The sequence below is a fragment of the Zophobas morio genome, unplaced genomic scaffold, assembly GCF_036711695.1.
Source record: "Zophobas morio isolate AGI-343-1 ecotype UQ-CSIRO unplaced genomic scaffold, CSIRO_AGI_Zmor_V1 ptg000352l, whole genome shotgun sequence".
Taxonomy (NCBI): Eukaryota; Metazoa; Arthropoda; class Insecta; order Coleoptera; family Tenebrionidae; genus Zophobas; species Zophobas morio.
In genome coordinates this window covers 25,095-43,931 of record NW_026972456.1, presented here as the reverse complement: position 1 = coordinate 43,931, position 18,837 = coordinate 25,095, and the positions used below count along the sequence as shown (strand labels likewise).

General features: G+C 46.6%; 10 protein-coding genes and 1 non-coding gene across 11 annotated transcripts; 6 read left to right on the top strand and 5 right to left on the bottom strand.

The window, feature by feature from the left end:
• Positions 1–1,830: 1,830 nt before the first annotated feature.
• On the top strand, positions 1,831–2,616 carry LOC135120171 (late histone H1-like). Its single transcript, XM_064044493.1, has one exon. It carries the CDS (start codon positions 1,831–1,833, stop codon positions 2,614–2,616), a length of 786 nt encoding a protein of 261 aa, XP_063900563.1.
• A 269-nt stretch (positions 2,617–2,885) lies between these two features.
• Positions 2,886–3,447, bottom strand: LOC135120151 (histone H3). The gene has a single exon (XM_064044474.1). It carries the CDS (start codon positions 3,445–3,447, stop codon positions 3,037–3,039), a length of 411 nt encoding a protein of 136 aa, XP_063900544.1. The 3' UTR covers positions 2,886–3,036.
• A 231-nt stretch (positions 3,448–3,678) lies between these two features.
• On the top strand, positions 3,679–4,284 carry LOC135120157 (histone H4). The gene has a single exon (XM_064044480.1). The coding sequence runs from the start codon at positions 3,739–3,741 to the stop codon at positions 4,048–4,050; it is 312 nt and encodes a 103-aa protein (XP_063900550.1). The 5' UTR covers positions 3,679–3,738; the 3' UTR covers positions 4,051–4,284.
• A 185-nt stretch (positions 4,285–4,469) lies between these two features.
• On the bottom strand, positions 4,470–5,095 carry LOC135120152 (histone H2A). Its single transcript, XM_064044475.1, has one exon. The coding sequence runs from the start codon at positions 5,013–5,015 to the stop codon at positions 4,641–4,643; it is 375 nt and encodes a 124-aa protein (XP_063900545.1). The 5' UTR covers positions 5,016–5,095; the 3' UTR covers positions 4,470–4,640.
• Positions 5,096–5,329: 234 nt separating this feature from the next.
• LOC135120155 (histone H2B) lies at positions 5,330–5,806 on the top strand. Its single transcript, XM_064044478.1, has one exon. The coding sequence runs from the start codon at positions 5,330–5,332 to the stop codon at positions 5,699–5,701; it is 372 nt and encodes a 123-aa protein (XP_063900548.1). The 3' UTR covers positions 5,702–5,806.
• A 998-nt stretch (positions 5,807–6,804) lies between these two features.
• LOC135120176 (5S ribosomal RNA) lies at positions 6,805–6,923 on the bottom strand. The gene has a single exon (XR_010278535.1). It is a non-coding gene; the product is annotated as a 5S ribosomal RNA (ribosomal RNA).
• Positions 6,924–8,570: 1,647 nt separating this feature from the next.
• Positions 8,571–9,356, top strand: LOC135120148 (late histone H1-like). Its single transcript, XM_064044472.1, has one exon. The coding sequence runs from the start codon at positions 8,571–8,573 to the stop codon at positions 9,354–9,356; it is 786 nt and encodes a 261-aa protein (XP_063900542.1).
• Positions 9,357–9,625: 269 nt separating this feature from the next.
• Positions 9,626–11,446, bottom strand: LOC135120149 (histone H3-like). Its single transcript, XM_064044473.1, has 2 exons — positions 11,317–11,446; positions 9,626–10,192 (listed from the first exon to the last, which is right to left on the bottom strand). Exons 1-2 carry the CDS (start codon positions 11,351–11,353, stop codon positions 9,777–9,779), a joined length of 453 nt encoding a protein of 150 aa, XP_063900543.1. The 5' UTR covers positions 11,354–11,446; the 3' UTR covers positions 9,626–9,776.
• Positions 11,447–14,923: 3,477 nt separating this feature from the next.
• LOC135120156 (histone H4) lies at positions 14,924–15,529 on the top strand. The gene has a single exon (XM_064044479.1). The coding sequence runs from the start codon at positions 14,984–14,986 to the stop codon at positions 15,293–15,295; it is 312 nt and encodes a 103-aa protein (XP_063900549.1). The 5' UTR covers positions 14,924–14,983; the 3' UTR covers positions 15,296–15,529.
• A 185-nt stretch (positions 15,530–15,714) lies between these two features.
• Positions 15,715–16,340, bottom strand: LOC135120153 (histone H2A). Its single transcript, XM_064044476.1, has one exon. The coding sequence runs from the start codon at positions 16,258–16,260 to the stop codon at positions 15,886–15,888; it is 375 nt and encodes a 124-aa protein (XP_063900546.1). The 5' UTR covers positions 16,261–16,340; the 3' UTR covers positions 15,715–15,885.
• Positions 16,341–16,574: 234 nt separating this feature from the next.
• LOC135120168 (histone H2B) lies at positions 16,575–17,051 on the top strand. The gene has a single exon (XM_064044491.1). It carries the CDS (start codon positions 16,575–16,577, stop codon positions 16,944–16,946), a length of 372 nt encoding a protein of 123 aa, XP_063900561.1. The 3' UTR covers positions 16,947–17,051.
• Positions 17,052–18,837: the final 1,786 nt, after the last annotated feature.

Sequence of the window (18,837 nt, the reverse complement as noted above, 5' to 3'; positions counted from 1 at the left end):
GCACTGCAGGTGTTCGTTTGTCGGACTGTTTCCGGCTTCGGATTTCAAAGGCGGCGGCACTTGCACACAAAGGACTTTGTTTCTTTGATTCTCAGCAAAACACCGCGACACGTCTGACTCCAATGAGCCGTGCTGGCGAACTGGGACGAGAACCGGTGCTATCAACGTGGTATGGCCGTTGCCTGATGATAAGGGTAAAAAATGAGTAGAAATGGATCCGAGAAGTCGAAACGTCGAAGCAAAAGTGCCAAGATCCGACGAACGAACATCGAAGATCGAGGAGCGCAGCACAGCGCAGCGGTCTGCAACACAAAATACAAAACAAACAAACAAGCACATCACGCACGTACAACTAACAGACGAATGCCACCGACAGGATAGGGAAAGGACGACAAGACCGACAAAGAGACGAACCAGGCACATAAGGCACAATCACGGCGGACGTAGGTAAAAACAAACCATAAACCATCTTCGTCCGCCGGATTAATTACCCTACTACCGCCACCTGGCCACCTGTGTGTGAATGTAATCGTAAATATACGTAAAAAACAAGTCCCGGACAACATATATATAAATATAACCCAAAAAGCAGCATTTGCAATATTTTACAAACAACCGCCGTCATAAATTCGCCGTATCTCGATGGTTCGAATGCTTTGAAAAACACTTGTCTTGATAATATAATAGTGTAAGTGAATTGAATTAAAAAATAATAGTTGAAAGATGTTAAAATAGTTCGAAGTTCGTTCGTCTGTAAACAATAATAGATTAAATAAACTCCATAGAATGTAGTCTTTCAGATCTTCGAAAGAAGAAGGAAAAAAAAAAGAAAATAAAACTATGAAAAGCGGCCACAGGAAAGACAGAAAACGTATCGTACGTGAATCGAAGAAAGAATTTTCGTTCGCCGTCGGTGCGGTGCTGCGGGTTTCCGCGCTCGGTCCCGGCTCGAAAACGACACTCGAAACGAAGAAACTTTTGGAAAAATCCGCAAGGAAATTTTCGTCAGACGTGCAATTTCGATCGTCGATCGATCTCGTACGGAAAAAAATAAAAAAAATCCGAATTTCCTCGTCGTTTCGAGGTACGAGGAAACGACGAGACCGAATCATCTCGTCGCGCCTTCGACATGGAAATTTTTAATGTTCCCATCCTCGTACCGAGACGAGACCGCCACCGGAGGACGGCCGAAAGTCCGTTCCGTCGTTTTCGTTCGACGATCTACGTCGAAGGAGCCCCCCGTGCCCCAGGAGATCGTCGAAATCGGAAGAGTCGCTTCGAAGCGGTGACGATTTTGACCGTACCTTGCCTCTTTCGGAGGCGTTTTTTGACGAGAAAACGTCTTCCGATCGTCCCCGAGGGTGTAAAAAACCGGAAAGCATGGACGGAGGCTCACCTCGTCGAAGCGTCGTCACGGTGGCGGCGACGACGGACGTCGGAGCGTCGACGTCCACCTTCGGTACGTTGTTCGACTTTTGACAAGGTCTTCTTCGAGCGAGCGTCCGGACGGACGCCCTGCCGATTCGCCGATTCCCGCTTCGTCGAAAAATACTCGAATAAACGTCGAGGAAGGTCTGAGGCCGTGTTTCGTCCGTCTAACGACAAGGAGGCGGTGGTGACGGCGAAAAGAGAACGATGTCATCACCCGAAAGTCGAGCGCGAGGCCGCCGATTTCGAGCGAATTCCGTCAAAGTCGCGCGTTTAGTTTACAGTCCGCTTGGTTTACGTCGGGGACACTTAGACGTCGTTTTCGCCACTATTCAAATTCGATCGTGCGACCGATAACCATCGACTTTTTTTAATAACAAAAACAATCAGTTGTTCGGTAAAATGGCAGACGTAGAAAATCAAACAGCTTCCGCCGCGGTGACAGCTTCGGCCGCCGCCTCCTCCGCCGGAACGCCTCACGCCAAGAAGGAAAAGAAAGCGAAGAATCCCAGGAGCAAACCTTCCCATCCGCCGACTTCGGAGATGGTGACCAACGCCATCAAAGGTTTGAAAGAACGCGGCGGATCGTCCCTCCAGGCCATCAAAAAATTCGTCGCCGCCAACTACAAGGTCGACGCCGAAAAAGTTGCTCCGTTCATCAAGAAATACCTGAAAGGCGCCGTCGCTTCCGGTTCCCTCGTCCAGACGAAAGGCAAAGGTGCTTCCGGTTCTTTCAAGTTGGCCTCCACGACCGCCGGCGGTGCCAAAGCCGCCGCCTCCGCCGCCGAAAGGAAGAGGAAATCCGGCGCCGGCAGGACGAAGAAAGCCGCGATTGGCGCGGGAAAACGCGCTTCCGCCGGAGCCGCCGCCGCCGCCGGCGAGAAGGCGGCTTCTAAGGTTTCGAAGAAGACCGCGCCGAAAGCGAAAAAGGCCGCCGCCGAAAAGAAGACCGCTTCCGTGGCCAAAGCGAAGAAGGCCGCCGCCGCCGCTGCCAGCGCCTCCGCCGCAGAGAAGAAGGCCGCCGCCGCCGCTGCCGCCAGAGCGGCGTCGAAGGCGAAATCTCCTTCGAAAGCGAAAAGATCTAACAAGGCCGGACCCACGAAGAAACCGAAAGCTCCGAAACCCAAGTCCACCAAGGCCGTCTCCGCCAAAGCGAAGAAAGCCGCTTCTCCGAAAAGAAAAAAGTGAGCGTTCGAAGAAGATGATGACGACGACGTCGTTGTTGTTGTTTCCCGGCGGTGCTCCGATCGTACATATCGACGAAGGGGCACGCATAAATGGCCCTTTTCAGGGCCACAAATTTTTTTCAAACGAATTAAAATTTTCGCTCAACCCATATTCGAATAATGAATGAATGAAATAAATGATTGATTGATCGATACGATTGATTTGAATGAATGAATGAATGAATTTGCATGCCTTAATTTTAATTTTTTATCTTTTATTTAAGTTTTCGAACGATTCGATTCTCGAAAAAGTTGCTTAATTTTTTATTCGTTAGGAAAAATATTGAGGTTCTGAAAAGAACCGATTTTTTTGTCTCTTTCGAAAAGAGAACTGACAGTTGAGAGATGACGGTGTGATTGATGGTCGGTCGATTTTTTTTTTTTAAGCTCTTTCTCCGCGAATGCGTCTCGCCAGCTGGATGTCTTTGGGCATGATGGTGACGCGTTTGGCGTGGATGGCGCACAAGTTGGTATCTTCGAAGAGACCGACGAGGTAAGCTTCGCTAGCTTCCTGGAGAGCCATCACGGCGGAACTCTGGAAACGCAAGTCGGTCTTGAAGTCCTGGGCGATCTCCCTGACGAGACGTTGGAAGGGCAGTTTGCGGATCAAAAGTTCGGTGCTCTTCTGATAACGACGGATCTCTCGGAGAGCGACGGTTCCGGGCCTGTAACGATGGGGTTTCTTGACGCCGCCGGTCGCCGGTGCGCTTTTTCTCGCGGCCTTAGTGGCGAGCTGTTTTCTGGGGGCTTTTCCTCCCGTAGATTTACGAGCGGTCTGTTTTGTTCTTGCCATTTCGAAAAAATAAGCGAAAGATTAAAATCGATCGACGAACGAACACGCAGCAGACGGACGTTACGAACACGTTGACTGGAAATAACGGCCGACAGGCTCGCGGCGAACCTTATATAACGTTCACCGCTACAAAGTCGCTCTCTGCGCGTGTCTATTGGTCGAGCGGGACCAGAAATGGGCGTAGCTCGGGAACGTTATAAAACGACGCCGAATTTCGTAATTTTCGCAGTTCCCTTTCGAACACCGTTCTGAATCCACGTCTCTCGCAAGCTTCTTCGAAGATATTCCAAGATGACCGGTAGAGGAAAAGGAGGCAAAGGCTTGGGAAAAGGTGGCGCGAAACGTCATCGCAAAGTCCTGCGCGACAACATCCAGGGCATAACGAAACCGGCCATCAGAAGATTGGCCCGTCGCGGCGGTGTGAAACGTATCTCCGGGTTGATCTACGAAGAAACCAGAGGCGTCCTCAAGGTGTTCCTCGAGAACGTGATCCGTGACGCCGTCACCTACACCGAACACGCCAAACGTAAGACCGTCACCGCCATGGACGTCGTCTACGCTTTGAAACGTCAAGGACGCACCCTCTACGGTTTCGGCGGTTAATTTTTTGCAATAGCAAGAAATTTAATCGTCGGTGATTTTGATTCTTTGACTTTTCCGTATATACGCCACGACAACAAACGAGATCGGAGAAAAAAAAAAAACGGTTCTTTTCAGAACCACAAAATTTTTCTAACGAATAAAAAATTTCGCTTACTATATGTCGAGAATAAATAATGAATGAATGAATGAATGAATGAATGGTTGGTTGTGTTGGTTTTTTTTAAAGAAATAATAATGACGATATAAAATGGAAAAACGAAAAAAATTAAATTAAAATCACGTATTTTTAAACGTTTGCAGTAAAATTCACGAGAAGTGACAGAGAGAAAGCTTAAAAATGAACGAACAATAAGAAAAAAATTAACGTTTTCGAATCGAAAAACGATATCGTGTCATATAAAGTACTTTTCTTTCTTTCTATTATTTTTTTTTGTTTGTTTTCCATTAAGATAAGTTTGCGAGCATTTAATCGTTTGAAAAAAATTAGTGGCCCTGAGAAGGGCCGATGATGTGGGTTGTTGTTTTTCTTTTTTTTTCTCGGTAAAGCGGTCGTCCGTCCGGTCCGTTTCTTTAAAAAAAATGAAAAGAGTTTAAGGCTTCTTTTCGGTCTTCTTGGGCAAGAGAACCGCCTGGATGTTGGGCAGAACGCCGCCTTGGGCGATCGTCACTCCGGAAAGGAGCTTGTTCAACTCTTCGTCGTTCCTGATCGCCAACTGCAAATGTCTGGGAATGATCCTGGTCTTCTTGTTGTCTCTGGCGGCGTTTCCTGCCAACTCGAGAACTTCGGCGGCCAGATATTCCATGACGGCGGCGAGGTAGACGGGAGCTCCGGCACCGACGCGTTCGGCGTAGTTTCCTTTACGGAGGAGACGATGGATCCTGCCGACGGGGAACTGAAGACCGGCACGGCTCGAACGGGACTTCGCCTTTCCCTTGACTTTTCCTCCCTTTCCACGTCCTGACATTTTCTTTAATTTTCTTGCGAAAAACGAAATATAAACAAGAAGAGCGAGCGACGAGCGGCGACGACGAGACACGTAATCGACTGCTGCGTTATTCGGTTATGTATCGGACCGGCGGTCGCGGCTTAGGCTTTATACCCTCCGTGCGGTCGGTTCAGTTCGGCGCATAGGAAGGCTAGGACGAATGGGCGTGGCCTGAGTCGGTAGACGGTCCGTTATAAAAGTAGTCGCACGCGGGGTGATATTTTTATTCGTTCGTCGAGAACCGAGCGTAGCGTTGCGTTCTGTTCTGTTAAACTCTTATCGAATATTCGAAGATGCCACCCAAGACTAGCGGTAAAGCCGCCAAGAAGGCCGGAAAGGCCCAAAAGAACATTTCGAAGAGCGACAAGAAGAAGAAGCGCAGGAGGAAGGAGAGCTACGCTATCTACATCTACAAGGTGTTGAAACAAGTACATCCCGACACCGGTATCTCGAGCAAGGCGATGTCCATCATGAACAGTTTCGTGAACGACATCTTCGAACGTATCGCCGCCGAAGCTTCCCGCCTCGCCCACTACAACAAACGTTCGACCATCACCAGCAGGGAGATTCAGACCGCCGTACGTCTCCTCTTGCCCGGTGAATTGGCCAAGCACGCCGTCTCCGAAGGTACCAAAGCCGTCACCAAGTACACCAGCTCCAAGTAGAATGATTTTGTTATCATTTCTGTCGTCGTCCGTCGTCCATCTTTCCGGAAAAAAAAAAAAAAAAACAACAACAACAAACAAATCGGTTCTTTTCAGAACCACAAATCGCATTCCTTACAAATAAGAGATTAACGAACCTCGAGAATGTTTCTTTCCCCTTTATTATTATTCGATTATTAAATGAACGAATAAAATGATACTTTTCGTTTCGGGGTGTGCGATGTTTAAATTCCGTCCGCGTCGTACGTACGTACGATCGATTTCGGTTAGAGGTTTTCGAAATGAAACTATGTTAAAAAACAGCGATATATTTTTATCGATCGATTTTTATACGATATGTAAATAAGTCAGGTCACGGGAACGTACTTGTTTTTTTTTTTTCTTTCTTTTTTTTTCCCCCGCCGCAAGAAGGAATTTATATTATTTATTTCTTCATAACGAAGCGCTGTGCTCTCTACGATCGATTTTATCAGGAAATCATAAGATCGAGAAGAAAACGGTCGCGTTTTTTATTATTATTTTAATACCAGAATTACGAAACTGATGCAAATCTATACTGGCCGTCTGTTCGAGGAACTCGCGTACAATAAATAACGCATGTTCCTAACAAAACGGCTGTTTTTTTGCATTTTCACGATCGAGCGTGAATAAATTTCAAATTAAAAGATCAAGCGTCGATTCGTTTCTTTTCGAGTCTTCCTGAATGATTCTGATCTCGTTGTCCATGTACGGCGTTCGTTTATAAGTTCTCGTCGTGCTTTAATTTTATTTTATCGTCACAGACATAAATACATTTATTTTAAACGTAGTAGAGTGTCGTTCCGCGACACCTCGATCTGATCTGGACTTGTAAATTTTTTTTTGGACTTAAAAAAAAAAAAAAAAAAAAAAAAAAGAATAAGGGGGGTGTTCGCGATAGGGCAAAACAAAAACAAAAAATCTGGCGGGAGCGGAATGTTTGAAAATTTCGAGTCGAAGGACGCGAGTGGAAAATCTTAGCGACTAACTTAAATTCTAAATTAAAAACTAGCTTAACTTATGACACACTTATAATAAACACATCGTTTTTTTTTACTAAAAACTAAAGTTTAACAAAAAGAAGAAGACAACGGCACGCGGTGTTCCCAAGCGGTCACCCATCCAAGTACTGACCGCGCCCGACGTTGCTTAACTTCGGTGATCGGACGAGAACCGGTGCTATCAACGTGGTATGGCCGTTGCCTGATGATAAGGGTAAAAAATGAGTAGAAATGGATCCGAGAAGTCGAAACGTCGAAGCAAAAGTGCCAAGATCCGACGAACGAACATCGAAGATCGAGGAGCGCAGCACAGCGCAGCGGTCTGCAACACAAAATACAAAACAAACAAACAAGCACATCACGCACGTACAACTAACAGACGAATGCCACCGACAGGATAGGGAAAGGACGACAAGACCGACAAAGAGACGAACCAGGCACATAAGGCACAATCACGGCGGACGTAGGTAAAAACAAACCATAAACCATCTTCGTCCGCCGGATTAATTACCCTACTACCGCCACCTGGCCACCTGTGTGTGAATGTAATCGTAAATATACGTAAAAAACAAGTCCCGGACAACATATATATAAATATAACCCAAAAAGCAGCATTTGCAATATTTTACAAACAACCGCCGTCATAAATTCGCCGTATCTCGATGGTTCGAATGCTTTGAAAAACACTTGTCTTGATAATATAATAGTGTAAGTGAATTGAATTAAAAAATAATAGTTGAAAGATGTTAAAATAGTTCGAAGTTCGTTCGTCTGTAAACAATAATAGATTAAATAAACTCCATAGAATGTAGTCTTTCAGATCTTCGAAAGAAGAAGGAAAAAAAAAAGAAAATAAAACTATGAAAAGCGGCCACAGGAAAGACAGAAAACGTATCGTACGTGAATCGAAGAAAGAATTTTCGTTCGCCGTCGGTGCGGTGCTGCGGGTTTCCGCGCTCGGTCCCGGCTCGAAAACGACACTCGAAACGAAGAAACTTTTGGAAAAATCCGCAAGGAAATTTTCGTCAGACGTGCAATTTCGATCGTCGATCGATCTCGTACGGAAAAAAATAAAAAAAATCCGAATTTCCTCGTCGTTTCGAGGTACGAGGAAACGACGAGACCGAATCATCTCGTCGCGCCTTCGACATGGAAATTTTTAATGTTCCCATCCTCGTACCGAGACGAGACCGCCACCGGAGGACGGCCGAAAGTCCGTTCCGTCGTTTTCGTTCGACGATCTACGTCGAAGGAGCCCCCCGTGCCCCAGGAGATCGTCGAAATCGGAAGAGTCGCTTCGAAGCGGTGACGATTTTGACCGTACCTTGCCTCTTTCGGAGGCGTTTTTTGACGAGAAAACGTCTTCCGATCGTCCCCGAGGGTGTAAAAAACCGGAAAGCATGGACGGAGGCTCACCTCGTCGAAGCGTCGTCACGGTGGCGGCGACGACGGACGTCGGAGCGTCGACGTCCACCTTCGGTACGTTGTTCGACTTTTGACAAGGTCTTCTTCGAGCGAGCGTCCGGACGGACGCCCTGCCGATTCGCCGATTCCCGCTTCGTCGAAAAATACTCGAATAAACGTCGAGGAAGGTCTGAGGCCGTGTTTCGTCCGTCTAACGACAAGGAGGCGGTGGTGACGGCGAAAAGAGAACGATGTCATCACCCGAAAGTCGAGCGCGAGGCCGCCGATTTCGAGCGAATTCCGTCAAAGTCGCGCGTTTAGTTTACAGTCCGCTTGGTTTACGTCGGGGACACTTAGACGTCGTTTTCGCCACTATTCAAATTCGATCGTGCGACCGATAACCATCGACTTTTTTTAATAACAAAAACAATCAGTTGTTCGGTAAAATGGCAGACGTAGAAAATCAAACAGCTTCCGCCGCGGTGACAGCTTCGGCCGCCGCCTCCTCCGCCGGAACGCCTCACGCCAAGAAGGAAAAGAAAGCGAAGAATCCCAGGAGCAAACCTTCCCATCCGCCGACTTCGGAGATGGTGACCAACGCCATCAAAGGTTTGAAAGAACGCGGCGGATCGTCCCTCCAGGCCATCAAAAAATTCGTCGCCGCCAACTACAAGGTCGACGCCGAAAAAGTTGCTCCGTTCATCAAGAAATACCTGAAAGGCGCCGTCGCTTCCGGTTCCCTCGTCCAGACGAAAGGCAAAGGTGCTTCCGGTTCTTTCAAGTTGGCCTCCACGACCGCCGGCGGTGCCAAAGCCGCCGCCTCCGCCGCCGAAAGGAAGAGGAAATCCGGCGCCGGCAGGACGAAGAAAGCCGCGATTGGCGCGGGAAAACGCGCTTCCGCCGGAGCCGCCGCCGCCGCCGGCGAGAAGGCGGCTTCTAAGGTTTCGAAGAAGACCGCGCCGAAAGCGAAAAAGGCCGCCGCCGAAAAGAAGACCGCTTCCGTGGCCAAAGCGAAGAAGGCCGCCGCCGCCGCTGCCAGCGCCTCCGCCGCAGAGAAGAAGGCCGCCGCCGCCGCTGCCGCCAGAGCGGCGTCGAAGGCGAAATCTCCTTCGAAAGCGAAAAGATCTAACAAGGCCGGACCCACGAAGAAACCGAAAGCTCCGAAACCCAAGTCCACCAAGGCCGTCTCCGCCAAAGCGAAGAAAGCCGCTTCTCCGAAAAGAAAAAAGTGAGCGTTCGAAGAAGATGATGACGACGACGTCGTTGTTGTTGTTTCCCGGCGGTGCTCCGATCGTACATATCGACGAAGGGGCACGCATAAATGGCCCTTTTCAGGGCCACAAATTTTTTTCAAACGAATTAAAATTTTCGCTCAACCCATATTCGAATAATGAATGAATGAAATAAATGATTGATTGATCGATACGATTGATTTGAATGAATGAATGAATGAATTTGCATGCCTTAATTTTAATTTTTTATCTTTTATTTAAGTTTTCGAACGATTCGATTCTCGAAAAAGTTGCTTAATTTTTTATTCGTTAGGAAAAATATTGAGGTTCTGAAAAGAACCGATTTTTTTGTCTCTTTCGAAAAGAGAACTGACAGTTGAGAGATGACGGTGTGATTGATGGTCGGTCGATTTTTTTTTTTTAAGCTCTTTCTCCGCGAATGCGTCTCGCCAGCTGGATGTCTTTGGGCATGATGGTGACGCGTTTGGCGTGGATGGCGCACAAGTTGGTATCTTCGAAGAGACCGACGAGGTAAGCTTCGCTAGCTTCCTGGAGAGCCATCACGGCGGAACTCTGGAAACGCAAGTCGGTCTTGAAGTCCTGGGCGATCTCCCTGACGAGACGTTGGAAGGGCAGTTTGCGGATCAAAAGTTCGGTGCTCTTCTGATAACGACGGATCTCTCGGAGAGCGACGGTTCCGGGCCTGTAACGATGGGGTTTCTTGACGCCGCCGGTCGCCGGTGCGCTTTTTCTCGCGGCCTTAGTGGCGAGCTGTTTTCTGGGGGCTTTTCCTCCCGTAGATTTACGAGCGGTCTGTTTTGTTCTTGCCATTTCGAAAAAATAAGCGAAAGATTAAAATCGATCGACGAACGAACACGCAGCAGACGGACGTTACGAACACGTTGACTGGAAATAACGGCCGACAGGCAACAACAACACAACACAACAAATACATTTTTTTTTTTATTTATAATATGGGTTTTACAGTGGGGGTTCTTAGTCTAATAACAATCATATGTGGTGCTGCTGAGGCTTAGGGCCTTTTCAACACAAGTTTACATAGAGTCCTTAAGATATTTACATTTCATTCCTATAATTAGAGCTATTACTAGATAGAAAAGTATTTGAAAATTGAAAAATTGGATAGTGGTTATAAGCTTATTTACAATATTTACAATATACAGTGGTCTTGGGGTCGGGTCCTTGGGAGGGAGGTGGTTCATCTCAGAGAGAAGGGAGTCTCTTCGACGATGGACTGGAGGGCTTCGGGTAGGTTTGGGTATAGTTTGGATAGTAGGGCTGTTGGGGGGTGTTTGTGCTTGGTTTTGGGTATTTTGGGAATGCGGTTTAGGAGGCGGTTATTGTTAGTTGGGTATTTGTGGGAAGTGTGAAGAGTTTGGATGGCTATTGTGTTGGTGGAGTTTAGGGTGCGGTGGATGTATTTCTGTTGGAGTTCGGTTAGTCGTGAAGCGATAGTGGGAGTTTTGGCGGTGGTGTGAACATGCGAGGAGGGGAATTTGTAGTCTAGTTTGAGGATTCTGCGTAGGATTTTTCGTTCGCATGCTAGGATTCTATTGAGAATTCGTTGGGAAAGGGAGGCATAAAGAGGGGCTCGGTATTCTATGACGGGCCGGATGAAGGATTTGTAGGTGTGTAGCAGGGTTTCGGTGTTGCAGCCGCGGATGCGGCCGCGGATTAGGTATAGGAGGTTGGCTCGGTTTCGGATCTTTTTTAGGGTGAGGTCGAGGTCAGCGAGGAGGGAGCAGGTTTGGGAGAAGGTGATACCGAGATATTTGATGGTTTTTTGTTTGGGGATGGGTTGGTTGTGTAGTGTTAGTTTGGTTCGGGAGAAAGCGTATTGTTTGGGAATGGCATGCGGGTAGGATATAAGGATTGATTGGGATTTTTTGGGATTGGGTGAGATTCTCCATTTGTTGGCCCATTCCTCGAATTTTCGGAGTAGATGCTGGATGTTGGCGGCGGCTCGGGTGGGGCATTTGTTGGACGACCAGAAGGCCGTGTCGTCTGCGAACATCCTGGTCTTGGTTCGTGTGTTGTCTGAAAAGGGAAAATCGCTGCAGTAAATCAAATACATAGTGGGAGAGAGCACGGAGCCTTGGGGGACCCCGGCGTCTATGCTAACTTTTCTAGATTTGGTGTTCGAAATTTTTACATTGCAGGATCTGTTAGTTAGGAATGAGTCCATAAGCAGGATGAAAGCGGGGTTGAGTTTTAGGGAGATGAGTTTATGGATTAGGCCGTCGTGCCAGACTTTGTCAAAAGCACGTTCTATGTCTAGAAAGACTGCGGCTGTGCACTCTTTGAGGTTTGAGTGTCTGGTGGTGTCTGTGTGGAATTCTATTAGAGGGTTGATGGTGGAGCGTTGAGGTCTGAAGCCGAATTGTTGGTCTGGGAGAAGGTTGTGTGTTTCGAGGAATGGGGCTAAACGTGATGCAAGGATTTTTTCAAAGATTTTGCCCATGATGTTGAGGAGAGAAATTGGGCGATAGGATAAGGGGTCGTATTTGTCCTTGCCAGGTTTAGGGATCATGATCGTTGATGCGGATTTCCACGCTTTTGGGAAGTAGGAGGAGGATATGCAGCTGTTGTAGATTGTAGTTAGGGCAATTATTGCGGGTTCGGGGAGATTTTTCAGGAGGATGGCTTTTATTTCGTCGGGGCCGGGGGCTTTGGAGTTTTTTAGACTTTTGATAAAGGATGAGACTTCGTCTGGAGATGTTGGGTTTGATAGGTCATCGTCGGGTTGTGACGCAAAGTTGGGTGGGCTTTCGCGGAAATCTTGGACTTCTTGGGAGACTTTGTCAAAGAAATTTTGGTTGAAGTTGGGGTTTTGTGGAGTTGAATGGATTGCTTGAAGTGTTTCCGCGAAAAGGTTTGCTTGATCTTGGTGGGAGGTTAGGAATGTACCGTTGTGTTTTAGGTAGTGTGTTTTTTGTGGTTTTTGTCCGGTTAGTGTTTTGAAGGTGTTCCAGTACTCTTTCCCGTTTCTATAATCAAGTTTCGCGCACGTGTTTGACCATTGCTCTTCGCGGTACTGGTTGATGTCGCGGCGGATTTGTGCATTGAGGCGATTGAAGTGTGTTTTAATGAAGGGGTCGCGAGTTCTGACAAATGTTCGAAAGAGTTTACGTTTATGTTTGATTAAATTTAGAATTCTTTCGGGGAGCGGGCGTTTGTCTTTTGGGATGTGTTTGATTTTTACTGAAGTGTTTTTTGCTTGTGTTATTATGTCGGTTAAAAGTGTGACTTGATTGTCGATTGTTTCCGGTTCGCGTGTTGGATTGATTTGTGGGAGATTTTCTACGATGTGTTTTTTGTATTTTTGCCAGTCGGCGTGTTTAAAGTCGAATATGGGTACATATGTTGGGGGTGGAGGAGGGGCGGGCAGAAGAATTTGGGTTGTTAGGGGTTGGTGGAAGGAGGTTACTGTTGTGCCTATTGTGCAGGTATCGTTTATTAAAGGGGTTAGTGTCTCGGTAACGAGAATATGGTCGATAATTGAAGAGCCGTGGTGGTTTATGAAGGTGGGTTGGCGATTTTTTGTGCGGTAGATGGGGAGGTTAATGAGGTTATTGACTAATGTGATGCCATTTCTGTTGAAATTATGATCGCCGAAGTCTTTGTGTCTTGCATTGAAGTCACCAAGTAGGATGGCGTTTGGAAGATTTGAGAAATATCGCAGCAGAGGGGTTGATATGTTTTCTAACGGAGGGTTATAATAAGAAATTATGGTTATTGAGAGGTTGTGGATTAAGACGTTTGCGGCAGTGGCTTCGAGGTCTGCGAGATTGTCTGGTAGAATGTGGGGCGAGGAAGGTATTTTAGATGATATTAGCAGTGCTGTTCCTCGAGCGTTTCGGATATTGGAGGGGCGGTGATAGGTTGTGAAATTGTTGATTTTTATTTGGCGGGAAGTTTTTGTTTCCGTTAGTGCCAGGATTTGAATTTGGTCGGTTTCGATGAAGTGTTTAAGAGAGTGGTATTTGCGATTTATTCCGTCGATGTTAACGGTGGAGATATTGATGGGATGGGGGGCGTCCTGCACTGGATTAGGCACGGGGGTGGGGAGTGGGGCTGTGGCGGCGTGCTGGCTGGAGTCGCCAGCACGCTGAGAAACGTTTGTTAGATTAGCCATCGAAGGTGAAATGGAGTCTGTTGCCAGACGGGTTGATGTTCGTTCTGAGGTTTAAGAACGATGAGGAGGTTCTTTCAATGACTCCTTGGATATGGGGGCGTTGAAGGGGGAATAAGTCCATGAGGACAACTGTGAGGTAGGCCACGAGCTGTTTGGGGTGGATGATGCTGGGATCTGGGGGAGCGACTGTGTCGGGTGACTCGACGGGGTCGGCGAAGAGTTCGGGGGGGTCTATGATGTGGAGGGGCATTATCGGGGTTTCGTCGGTGACGGCGAACTCCTTATAATTGGGGCATTTTAGTGACCATGCGGGGTGGTTTCCTTTGCAGAAAGGGCATTTGGGGTCGGTTGTTGGGCATTTGCCGGGAGGGTGGTTGTTAGGGCAGGTGGGGCAGATGAGGCGGTTGGGGCAGTTGGTGTTGTCGTGCCCACGTTGGAAGCAACGTGAACATTGGACTGGGATGGGGGTTGGGGGGTGGGACCGTTCACACTGGTGGTGTCGTCCGAATAGGGTGATTCCTTGGTTTAGCAAGGAATCGATAGTGGTGGTGTCGGAAGATGTCACTCTTATGAGAGAGGTGAATTGGTTGGTTTTTTTGGACTTAATGCGCCAAATTAAATTGAAGGGGAGGTTGCGGCGGTCGAGTTCGGCCCTAATGTCCTGTTCGTTAGTGCCTAAGTCGACGGATTTAATGACGACTGAGAAGACGGCGGGTTTTTTCTCGGATGGTGGTCGGGGCATTTTGGGGGAGTTGAGCGCGATAAGCTCGATGTTGCTGCCGGTGGCGGTTTTTAATTTGTGGAGAAGGTCAGAAGGAGGAATTTGTGTGAGGACGAGAAGGCCGGTCTTGTTGGGGTTGATGATTAAATTGTGGATTCCTCGCACGTTAAGATGGGTGACGAGGAGATTATAGAATGTTTTTTGTTGGGCCACTTTTTCGGGGATATTTTTGAGATGAAACCTGAGTTTCACCGTTTGAGCGGAGGCTGACGAGGATGCTGTGGAGGATTTGGAGTGCATGGTGTTGTTCGTGATGGCTGTGGATGCAGGGGAAGCGCGTCCCGAAGGACTGCTACAAGCGGAGGAAGCTGAAGCTGAACAAACTGAATTGGACTCACCGGTTCGCTGCGTGTTGGCGTCGGCTTGATCTTCTGTTGCTGGTGGAGCTCTCTGGGGCGACGTTGCACGAATCGTGACGGTGCGACGACGTGACTTGGACCGCGTGCTGACAGACATACTGCCAGGTCGATGCGCAGATCGAGAATGGCCGACAGGCTCGCGGCGAACCTTATATAACGTTCACCGCTACAAAGTCGCTCTCTGCGCGTGTCTATTGGTCGAGCGGGACCAGAAATGGGCGTAGCTCGGGAACGTTATAAAACGACGCCGAATTTCGTAATTTTCGCAGTTCCCTTTCGAACACCGTTCTGAATCCACGTCTCTCGCAAGCTTCTTCGAAGATATTCCAAGATGACCGGTAGAGGAAAAGGAGGCAAAGGCTTGGGAAAAGGTGGCGCGAAACGTCATCGCAAAGTCCTGCGCGACAACATCCAGGGCATAACGAAACCGGCCATCAGAAGATTGGCCCGTCGCGGCGGTGTGAAACGTATCTCCGGGTTGATCTACGAAGAAACCAGAGGCGTCCTCAAGGTGTTCCTCGAGAACGTGATCCGTGACGCCGTCACCTACACCGAACACGCCAAACGTAAGACCGTCACCGCCATGGACGTCGTCTACGCTTTGAAACGTCAAGGACGCACCCTCTACGGTTTCGGCGGTTAATTTTTTGCAATAGCAAGAAATTTAATCGTCGGTGATTTTGATTCTTTGACTTTTCCGTATATACGCCACGACAACAAACGAGATCGGAGAAAAAAAAAAAACGGTTCTTTTCAGAACCACAAAATTTTTCTAACGAATAAAAAATTTCGCTTACTATATGTCGAGAATAAATAATGAATGAATGAATGAATGAATGAATGGTTGGTTGTGTTGGTTTTTTTTAAAGAAATAATAATGACGATATAAAATGGAAAAACGAAAAAAATTAAATTAAAATCACGTATTTTTAAACGTTTGCAGTAAAATTCACGAGAAGTGACAGAGAGAAAGCTTAAAAATGAACGAACAATAAGAAAAAAATTAACGTTTTCGAATCGAAAAACGATATCGTGTCATATAAAGTACTTTTCTTTCTTTCTATTATTTTTTTTTGTTTGTTTTCCATTAAGATAAGTTTGCGAGCATTTAATCGTTTGAAAAAAATTAGTGGCCCTGAGAAGGGCCGATGATGTGGGTTGTTGTTTTTCTTTTTTTTTCTCGGTAAAGCGGTCGTCCGTCCGGTCCGTTTCTTTAAAAAAAATGAAAAGAGTTTAAGGCTTCTTTTCGGTCTTCTTGGGCAAGAGAACCGCCTGGATGTTGGGCAGAACGCCGCCTTGGGCGATCGTCACTCCGGAAAGGAGCTTGTTCAACTCTTCGTCGTTCCTGATCGCCAACTGCAAATGTCTGGGAATGATCCTGGTCTTCTTGTTGTCTCTGGCGGCGTTTCCTGCCAACTCGAGAACTTCGGCGGCCAGATATTCCATGACGGCGGCGAGGTAGACGGGAGCTCCGGCACCGACGCGTTCGGCGTAGTTTCCTTTACGGAGGAGACGATGGATCCTGCCGACGGGGAACTGAAGACCGGCACGGCTCGAACGGGACTTCGCCTTTCCCTTGACTTTTCCTCCCTTTCCACGTCCTGACATTTTCTTTAATTTTCTTGCGAAAAACGAAATATAAACAAGAAGAGCGAGCGACGAGCGGCGACGACGAGACACGTAATCGACTGCTGCGTTATTCGGTTATGTATCGGACCGGCGGTCGCGGCTTAGGCTTTATACCCTCCGTGCGGTCGGTTCAGTTCGGCGCATAGGAAGGCTAGGACGAATGGGCGTGGCCTGAGTCGGTAGACGGTCCGTTATAAAAGTAGTCGCACGCGGGGTGATATTTTTATTCGTTCGTCGAGAACCGAGCGTAGCGTTGCGTTCTGTTCTGTTAAACTCTTATCGAATATTCGAAGATGCCACCCAAGACTAGCGGTAAAGCCGCCAAGAAGGCCGGAAAGGCCCAAAAGAACATTTCGAAGAGCGACAAGAAGAAGAAGCGCAGGAGGAAGGAGAGCTACGCTATCTACATCTACAAGGTGTTGAAACAAGTACATCCCGACACCGGTATCTCGAGCAAGGCGATGTCCATCATGAACAGTTTCGTGAACGACATCTTCGAACGTATCGCCGCCGAAGCTTCCCGCCTCGCCCACTACAACAAACGTTCGACCATCACCAGCAGGGAGATTCAGACCGCCGTACGTCTCCTCTTGCCCGGTGAATTGGCCAAGCACGCCGTCTCCGAAGGTACCAAAGCCGTCACCAAGTACACCAGCTCCAAGTAGAATGATTTTGTTATCATTTCTGTCGTCGTCCGTCGTCCATCTTTCCGGAAAAAAAAAAAAAAAAACAACAACAACAAACAAATCGGTTCTTTTCAGAACCACAAATCGCATTCCTTACAAATAAGAGATTAACGAACCTCGAGAATGTTTCTTTCCCCTTTATTATTATTCGATTATTAAATGAACGAATAAAATGATACTTTTCGTTTCGGGGTGTGCGATGTTTAAATTCCGTCCGCGTCGTACGTACGTACGATCGATTTCGGTTAGAGGTTTTCGAAATGAAACTATGTTAAAAAACAGCGATATATTTTTATCGATCGATTTTTATACGATATGTAAATAAGTCAGGTCACGGGAACGTACTTGTTTTTTTTTTTTCTTTCTTTTTTTTTCCCCCGCCGCAAGAAGGAATTTATATTATTTATTTCTTCATAACGAAGCGCTGTGCTCTCTACGATCGATTTTATCAGGAAATCATAAGATCGAGAAGAAAACGGTCGCGTTTTTTATTATTATTTTAATACCAGAATTACGAAACTGATGCAAATCTATACTGGCCGTCTGTTCGAGGAACTCGCGTACAATAAATAACGCATGTTCCTAACAAAACGGCTGTTTTTTTGCATTTTCACGATCGAGCGTGAATAAATTTCAAATTAAAAGATCAAGCGTCGATTCGTTTCTTTTCGAGTCTTCCTGAATGATTCTGATCTCGTTGTCCATGTACGGCGTTCGTTTATAAGTTCTCGTCGTGCTTTAATTTTATTTTATCGTCACAGACATAAATACATTTATTTTAAACGTAGTAGAGTGTCGTTCCGCGACACCTCGATCTGATCTGGACTTGTAAATTTTTTTTTGGACTTAAAAAAAAAAAAAAAAAAAAAAAAAAGAATAAGGGGGGTGTTCGCGATAGGGCAAAACAAAAACAAAAAATCTGGCGGGAGCGGAATGTTTGAAAATTTCGAGTCGAAGGACGCGAGTGGAAAATCTTAGCGACTAACTTAAATTCTAAATTAAAAACTAGCTTAACTTATGACACACTTATAATAAACACATCGTTTTTTTTTACTAAAAACTAAAGTTTAACAAAAAGAAGAAGACAACGGCACGCGGTGTTCCCAAGCGGTCACCCATCCAAGTACTGACCGCGCCCGACGTTGCTTAACTTCGGTGATCGGACGAGAACCAAAATTCAAATTCAAATTCAAAAGTTTTTATTCATATGCTTACATTTGGTATAAAACAAGGTTACATGCTAAGATATCAATTGTATGGGTCCCTAGCCGTGGCTTTATCCCACTTACGTGTGCTTAAATATTCTCATTTTCATTTTCGATTATATAATGTAACGATACATTGTTCAGGTTGCTGTTTTTATTTCTACATTTGTGTTTATAGTATAGGGAAAACTGTTACAAAAAACCCTAATTCTTTTACATGGCCTTTGAGCCCTGACCTAACCTAACTATTTACAATATTTACAACTAACCTACTATGTACATTTTTTGGGAAAACTGCTGAAAGGAAAAATAGATTAGCTGAAGTGGTGAAAGGAAAGACGTAGGAAAGGTGTTAGTGAAGATGTTGATAGTGGGGAGAGAGAGAGAGAATTATGACAGGGACGCTCCTGTGTGTGTGAATCTGTGCTTGCCCTGCGGATGGCGCATGGCTTTTTTTAATAATGGATTATGTTTAGTTTGTGATTTGTAAAAATTGCCAGAGAGCTTTTCGATATAATTTCGAATTGATGGGATGCCAGATAGGGTTTGCAGCTCAGTAATTTTGGTGTATCTATCTTTGTTTAATGCTAAACGAAGGCATTTATTTTGGAATACTTGAAGAGTGGATAGTGTGGTTTTGCTTACTCCGCGCCAGACGGGTGCGG